Here is an 8,013-nt window from a genome sequence, read left to right as displayed (position 1 = left end):
GCCCTTTAAGGCCGAAACTACTAATACTATAGGATCCAATAGTATATTAGCTTACCTGTGTAATAGTTGGTCCAACTTATACCACATTTTTATAAGGGCACTTTTTTCTTACAGAGGGTTGCTTTTGCCTATTACAGTCAATAATACCATTATATTAAATTTTAACAGATACTGATATTTCATATATGCTCAGCATGGACATCTGTTTTTTTATTTTGGTTTTTTTTGTGTTTTGTGTCCACTGCTTTTTTACTGACCTGCATAGTAATCTGTGTGTAAATTCAAGCTTCAAAAATATTTTTGAGTAAGTTTATACGTAGTGAGGAAAAGAAAAAGAAAACTAATGGAGGAATCCATGATTGTTTGGATCTAAGATTTAATGAAGAAGCAGTTCTAAAGTAGACTAAACCCGTTGCCATTGTGACACCTGTCCTGGTCATTGCGGTTCAGACTCCACCCCCTACCCCCACTTTTCCGGCAAGTTCTTGCTGCTGGGTCAGAGGATCGGGTAAAGAGTCCCTGGGGAATCTCGATGTTCTCTCGTTCTCTTAACAAGTGGGCGTCCCCTGACAGGCGGGCAATGCTCAGTAAATGGACAGGTGCCGTCCTCATTCCCTTTTTAGTGTAACGTGCGCAGAGACGGGTCCCCCCCCCTATGCGACACCCCCCATCCCGACCCCGCCAGACCCCCTCTTGTCCCTCAGCTCCCTGTCGATGGGACGTCCTGGCCTCACGCCCCCCACCCCCAGCACAGGTTAGATGAAGTTGTTGGAGATCTGCTGTCGGTGCTCAAACAGGTCCTCAATCTCAGCGCTGTAAGCGTCTCCTAGGGAGCAGAAGGGGGGGGGGGCGTTACAAAATTCCGGTACAATCGCCTTCCCTTTGGTACGCACCTATTTTCCGAACACAAGAAGAGGAAAGATCCCAGGTGCAGCGCTGTTTTTTGGCATTTACCTGGAGGAGCACACGCTTACCTGTGTGGCAGCCGTACATGAAGACCCGGTTCCCATCATACTTGCAGCGGCAGCGCATCACGTTATTCAGGAAGTCAGACTCGGCCATGTCCAATGAGGGGTTAACCTCGACCTGCACAGCAGACAAGCCCTGAGTAGTCAATGACTAAGCACTGCAATTCCTTTGTAATTCCATTCCAGAGATTTATGTATGCTTGCGATATTAGTATTTAATATGGCAGGTATTATTTTACTAATACTATTAAAAGTAGTAGTTGTTTTGTTTATTGTTATTAATATTTATAGTAACAATAATCATCATTATGAGAAAACTTGAGTGCAAAAATGTTTCTCAATAGGAAAACAGTAGCATTATCCATGTTTCGATATTTCAGTGTCCACTGTGGTGCCTGGGATTCGTCTGAATATGCAGAATGTACACTATCCACACACTGAAAATCTCATTCAGAAGGAACAGGCATAATTCTTACTCAGAATGAATATCAGCTGAGCCTTACACTACCATAGGCTGTCATTAAACAGCTGTCCTGGCTTTGTTTTTATAGCCCGTCTGATTCTCATCCATAAAAAGCACAAATGAATTTTCCATATTTAAGCAGGCAAGATAAACGCACTGTATATTCCTGTGTGGAATAAGATTTTCCCTATATACGGTATGTGTTTTATCTTGATATATACCAAATATAAACACATATCATATATTTTCCTGTGAAAATGAAAGGGAGATTCTGTATTTTCCCATACATTTTACATGACATGTATTAACTATAAACACATGTCTTGTATTTTTTCCTTTGAAAATGAGAAGATAATTTTGTGCTTTCTACAATTTTTTACATTAACTTACTACATACTACTTTAAAAAACTGACTGCACTCTCTGGAAGACCAAAATTATTTTTAAAAAAGCAGTTTAAAAATAACCCACTTCTCCTACTCATTAAACCTCCATACAGAATCAAAATTAAATCCTCTTAAACAGCTGGGAAACTGGTCTTTTTTTGAGTATTAGTAATTACACATCACGAGGAGACTTTCTGATTGCATTGTTATTTTCTCAAATTGCTAAACACCCAAAGTCAATATTAACGTATGCATGAGTCATACATTTAAATGTATACTCCTCTAATTGGTGTCTTCAAGATCTGGCTCCGTCTGAGGGGAAACACCCTGTAATTTCTCCAGATGCGCTCTATGGTAAACTTTATTGCTGTTGTATAAGGACTTCCATAACTACCCCCCGGAAAAAAACGTAGCCTAGCAGCACAGCAGGCAGAGCTGGCACGGTTTTTGTTTAATCCCAAACGTTTATTGTGGGCCAGTAATGACTCTTCTGCACGTGATGTCACAGATGCTAATGGTTGCCGCTTCACAAAAGGAAAGGATCATAAGGCAACTCCCTTTTAAATGAAACTCCACTACCGCTATCTCCGCACAGAGATACAAGGAGAGTGCTCTGTATGTGTGCAGTACACAATGTAACCATAGCTCCAAGCAACTTTTATTGTGTTTTGCGGTATTTAAAAAGATCCAAGGACAGTAACAGATTCTGTGATAGTCCTAACAGATTTTGTACAGCAGGCTACCACCCATGCATAGCCTTTAAAAGACACAATGGGCTCTTCTCTGCTTAAAGATAGAAATGATGTGCTTATCTGACTCAAGCTACATTTCAGTTGTATTTTTGTTTTTCCTTTTTCTGGGGGGGGGGGGGGGTTCAATGTTATAACAAGCTTATCCAATACATATCCTGGCAGCAACCGTCATTTTTAAAGTTACCATAGTATCATGACACTTTAGTCCCTCCTGTTTTTTTCCTTTCCTACGTGATTGAGGGATTGAGACAGAGAGAGGAGAGAAAGGCCATGACCAAGAGCAGTGGAATGCAATATTTCTGCTCTGGTCTCAGCTCTGAGGCACTGCTTTGTTTTATTCCTCACACAACGTCACTCGTTTATTTCAGTTATGGGCAAATGGCAAAATGGACAATGTTAAGCAACAAAGAAAGCTACACTTAACCTCCACCTGTTACTCACTAACCAAAAAATGTGAGGATTAAATTCTGCAACAGCTTTTATAAACATTTCCACTCACTGGCTTATACAGTTTTATGCTCAACTGTAAATAACACAAAATTGATACCAATGGTTGTATACAGCTGTAATAGGTTGAACTCCGTTTTGGAAACTGACTTATTTCATAACCACTTCTATTGCATAGATTCAGAGTAGGCCCATAGTATATAAGTAAGGGCACAATTTTTTACAGGTATGGCTCTTCTAAAATAGGTGGAAATTTCAAAATCTCGCTGGAAGAATGCTGATGCAGCAGATCTGCTCTTCCTGCTTGCTGCTCACATTGCTGGGCTATTTTCCCAATAGCAGCTTTCCAGATTACTCCACCAGTTTTAAACATAGGTTATTTCCTTCACTTAATTAAACCTACCTAAGATTTTGTAAATGCGCACAAGCTAGACAATTTTTTTTTACCTCAAATTACAGTCAATTCTTATGGTCCTGTTTGCTGATGGAGCGTGTTTCCAAGTGCAAGAGTTCTCAGAAAAACACAGCGGAGAGAAATTATTTAGCGACAAATAAGGCATTTCTGTTGGAAGGGAACTTTAGAACCATTATGAAATTCTGTCTTATTCCTCAGCATCACACCAAGCAGGGAATTACTCCTTTAAGCAATGGGGCTGTTTCACTTGGGATGAGTTCAAGACTTTGCCTCTGAAAGCTAGGCCTGTCAAATTGCTTAAAATTAAAAAAAATATTACAGAAATAGTCATGCCTGCGTACTAGAGACCTCGTATTTAACCTAAATGTGCGAAGAGGGAGGAGGGCTTCTGCTCTTTCTGTGGGGTCATTAGCATGTTGTTCTTTCTGATAGGAGATTAACGTCACTCCCTCCTCTCACCACAGCGCTCCGCTCCTCTCGCAGGAGCCGAGGAGTCCCACGGCCGTGAGATTAGGCGCGTGTGAGTCCTCCGTAAATACAGGCGCATTTATCACAGCTACAAGCTGTGTAAACAAACAGAGGGGGCCCGTAAACCTGCTGTGCTGTAATTATAGCACAGCTTCCCATTTATCGGCCTGCCGTGGGCGTGATGTAGAAATAGACTTGCTGAATCCCAGGGATTTTTCTTGATTACGCCTGGGATGCTGCCGTGATTTGAGATCTGAGGAAGTGTACAGTTGGCTTGTGACTACAAACGCCAGCTCCTGATCCGTGAGGGGTACTTATATTAATCTTAGAGATACAAAATGATGCTGTGTTATTATTATTCTTATTATAGACAGTAAAAATACAGTGTTGAAACTTCTGTGAGTGGCAGTGTGGGATTTAAGCTTGTGATCTCTGCTCACTCACTATGGAAGCAGGCATCCTTCTTTTTTTCTAGATGTTATACTAAATCAAAATGTCTGGCTCATTGAAGAGCCAAACCAAACACAGAGGAGGTGCATATATTAGTGAATGGAGAGTGAGGCTTCATGAACACAGTAATGGGTGGAGCAACCATGGGCTGTCAGTTACTCGAATGAACCAATCAAAAGTCATGTACATAACAAAACCCTACGATTGGATAGAATTAGTGGTTATCAATGGAATGCACTGGCTCCACCCAATTTGAGGTTCATGAAGCCTCATTCTTAACATCACTGTCAGGCATAAATCATTAGACTACGTCACCACCGTGTGAGTGTGACAGTGTAGGTAACTAATGCACAATTGGTATGCAGTTGATGTGAACTCTGACCTGGAAGATGTAGTCCCCTGGCGTGATGTCTGTGATGTCGACCCACTGGCAGTCGATGTCGTGGCGGTAGGTGTCCCAGCACCCCACTGAAATTCCCTGCTCCCCCATGTTGTAGCAAGCAAAGCGTTTCTGCAGTCCTGGCCCCCAGAAAAAATACTCAGTTTCATAACTTTTAATAACCACATTCAAAAGCTTGAATGTGGTTATTAAAGTGGTTTTATATTCTCATAAAACTTTCAAATACGTACTGACTTATCTAACCTGAAAACCTAACATAAATTTTGAGCTCTGCTTAGATCCAGCCACTGAGTGATGTTTCTGAACAGCACAAGAGCTTGTTCACACTGAGCAAATCTGTTTTGAAGAAACACCACTTATATTAATTAATAACTAGGGCTGGAAGAATTCAAAATCAATGTTCCTCCCCAACACTGGCCTTTAAAATGCGATTGCCTTCTAAGATTGAACCCTGGATTCAGTGAACCTAAAAGTCTGACTAACAAGTAAGAGCAAATATTTTCATTCTGTGATCACTGAACTGACTGTATTGTGTTGATGAAGACTAAAAGTAACACCTGACATTTAAAAACTATATCAATAAAAGTCAACTGGCAAGCCTGCTGACAGAACAGAGCTAGCAAAGGAAATGACAGGTGTAACGTACCATCGGGGCAGGTGGTGTCCTCCAGGCAGAAGCTGGCTTTGTGGCCCTCGGCGACCTTCGTGCCGTTCAGGGTCAGGAGGTCGTAGTGCGTGAACACCTCGATGCTGTGATAGTGTCTGGCGGGAAAACGGGAAGGGTCACCAAGGGGCAGGGTGACAAAGCAGATCAAAGAGCGGAGGGTCCATGCAAGAATCTCAGCAGTATTTTAAGGAAAGGTAAGAGAAAACCCCAAAGGGCCAGCATTGTGGCATAGTAATGAACAGAGCTTGTTGGTTCAATTCTCAGGCGGGGCATTGTTGTTGTACCCCTGAGCAAGGCACTGAACTTGCATGCCATTACATATACATTGCATTATTGTCATTTAGCAAATTCTTTTATCCAGAGTGTTTGCCAAATGACACGAATGCAATAACTCTGCCTGATCAAATGAGATGATATTACATTACAGATTACATTACGTGCATTTAGCAGATGCTCTTATCCAGAGCGACTTCCAGCACAATAGAACTTAAGTCTATCCATTGAAGTTGATTGAACAACAGCGTCAGACCAGGCTAACAACATTCAAAGACCAGTGATAGTGAGCATAACACCATTCAAGCCCTACCACAAGTTAACTTGTGCAACTTGACTAGGCATCAGAAGCCAGGTGCAGTACAGTACATTAGATTATAAAGGCTAAAGGCTAACAGAGCAGTGTGTTCACAGGCACAATGTGAAGATGTGCCTTGTGTCTCTGCCTCCACTCAGCATAAGGCTCGCTCACACGGCACCACAGTGTCCAAAGACTTTCTGTGTGTTACCCACACACACACATCAGTCATCCACACCGCAGCCAAAAAAGCAACTGTGCTTGACTGAAATTTTAGCTCTTTAGTGAAATTCCACTTTAGTGAAATTAACTACAGCCATTCCCTATACCCACCACCGGGAGCTGCATTCCTGACATCTGATAGGCACCCCGAAAGAGTACTGTCAGTGTCAAAAACATACAGTTTGACCAAAATAACACATTTCTCTCATGAGATAACAGCACTGAAAAGAGTCGCTATCGAAATGGTAACAGGATCAGATTCATTTTGTCCGAGCTCTGATATCATTAACTGGTGACGGGATCTGAACTCCCATTGGTCGGTTGCGTGCGCTGGCACCATTCTCAGTGGCCTGGGAGAGGAACCAGGCCTGCTCTTCCAGCGACCACAATAGCACACTGCCTGCTGTAAAGAACCTCCTGTGTTTGACTGTGGCAGGCCGGACGAGGTCGTGATGAACGTGCAGAACGCTGAACTGGGTTCAGGCGCAGCCGCTGCGGTCCGACTCTGCGTCCAAACAATATGCGAGGAGCTTCCATGACAAACAGTGGTACCACTCTGGCTGCACTGTATGCCCGTTTTGTACAGAACAGAGAGCTTATTCTCTCTGTGGGTAAAGCTGGTCTTTCCCTGGAGCTTCTGGGCTTGACTTGTCGGAACGGTGTCCTAAGCTAGGATATAAACTGTATGCACGTGTATCCACATGTGTTGTATGACATGTGTGCATTTGTTTCATTTATCCCTGTCAAATAATCAAATTAAACATTCCTAACATTCACGTTACCTTGCCACACAGAAGCGTCTTTACAATAAAGTCCTATGCAGCAAGATAATGTATGACAAAAGTAGTCCAATTGATTGTCCCGTAGGATCTTTTATTTCAGTGGTTATTTGGTTCATATGAGTAACTAAAGAGGTACTTTGATGATGTCAAATGACATTTCCAACTAACAGCAGTGTGGGATAGAGGTCAGAAGCAGGTCTCATAGCCAGAAGACTGCTGCAGCTCTGCTGTTGAACCCTTGGGCAAGGTACATTATGCACAATTGCCACAGTAAATATTCAGCTGTATCAAAAAACCCTATGTAAGTAACTCTGGGTAAGAACATCTACTAATTGACAATGATCTAATGCAAAGTCACTTTATCTAAGTCAGCACCCCCTAGGATATCTTAAATAGCTTACATCCATAATCCATTTGTAGAGCTGGTTATTAAGTGAAGCCTGTTTTGAGTTCCTGTGTCAAAGGCCCTCCAGCTGTGCAGCACTGAGGCACTCATTATGCAGTTGGCCCGCACCCTTATCTGTCACACCACACCGCCATTACCCAAAGGTCCCTTTGGGCGTCGCCCACTCACCGGTGGCACTGGTGCCACACCCAGGACTCGCGGGAGGCGCGGGGGCGGAAGTCGGCCCGGCCCAGGTTGTGTATGCGGGAGGAGAAGCGCAGGAGGCGGCGGTGTCCGTAGGGCCAGTGCATGCGTGCCGCCGAGGACGACAGGCAGTTCTCCTCGTTGGCACAGGTCAGCAGGTGCAGCGGCCGGTCCTCCAGGTAGGCCGTCTCCTGGACCAGCTGGGCGTCCAGCACCAGGTCAGGGGCCGCTGTGTTGAGGAGGCGGGGCACAGAGTGGGGTGGTCACCAAAACAGAACCACTCAGAGAGAGCAGTGTAGCTGTTCTACACTTCACATCCCACAGTATTAACACAGACATTCTATATCAGGACCAGATATTCAGCTCGTATGTTACGTCTGTCTTCCGTCCAGGAGGTAATAGTGCTGTCTATGTTCCTATGCACACTATGGATT

At 43.4% G+C, this 8,013-nt stretch overlaps 1 protein-coding gene across 1 annotated transcript in view; it reads right to left on the bottom strand.

The window, feature by feature from the left end:
• Nucleotides 1-755: 755 nt before the first annotated feature.
• Nucleotides 756-8,013, bottom strand: part of LOC118782402 (lysyl oxidase homolog 4-like) — a gene marked incomplete at its 5' end in the record, with an annotated part of 37,123 nt that continues 29,865 nt past the window's right edge. Inside the window, 5 exons of the mRNA XM_036535748.1 lie at nt 756-826; nt 975-1,086; nt 4,731-4,867; nt 5,395-5,510; nt 7,565-7,808. Coding sequence (XP_036391641.1) covers nt 756-826; nt 975-1,086; nt 4,731-4,867; nt 5,395-5,510; nt 7,565-7,808 — 680 coding nt within the window. The remainder of the gene's footprint in view (nt 827-974; nt 1,087-4,730; nt 4,868-5,394; nt 5,511-7,564; nt 7,809-8,013) is intronic.

This window comes from Megalops cyprinoides, chromosome 1 (assembly GCF_013368585.1).
Source record: "Megalops cyprinoides isolate fMegCyp1 chromosome 1, fMegCyp1.pri, whole genome shotgun sequence".
Classification (NCBI taxonomy): Eukaryota; Metazoa; Chordata; class Actinopteri; order Elopiformes; family Megalopidae; genus Megalops; species Megalops cyprinoides.
Note: the sequence above shows the minus strand (reverse complement) of the source record. Positions and strands in the feature narration are given on the sequence as shown.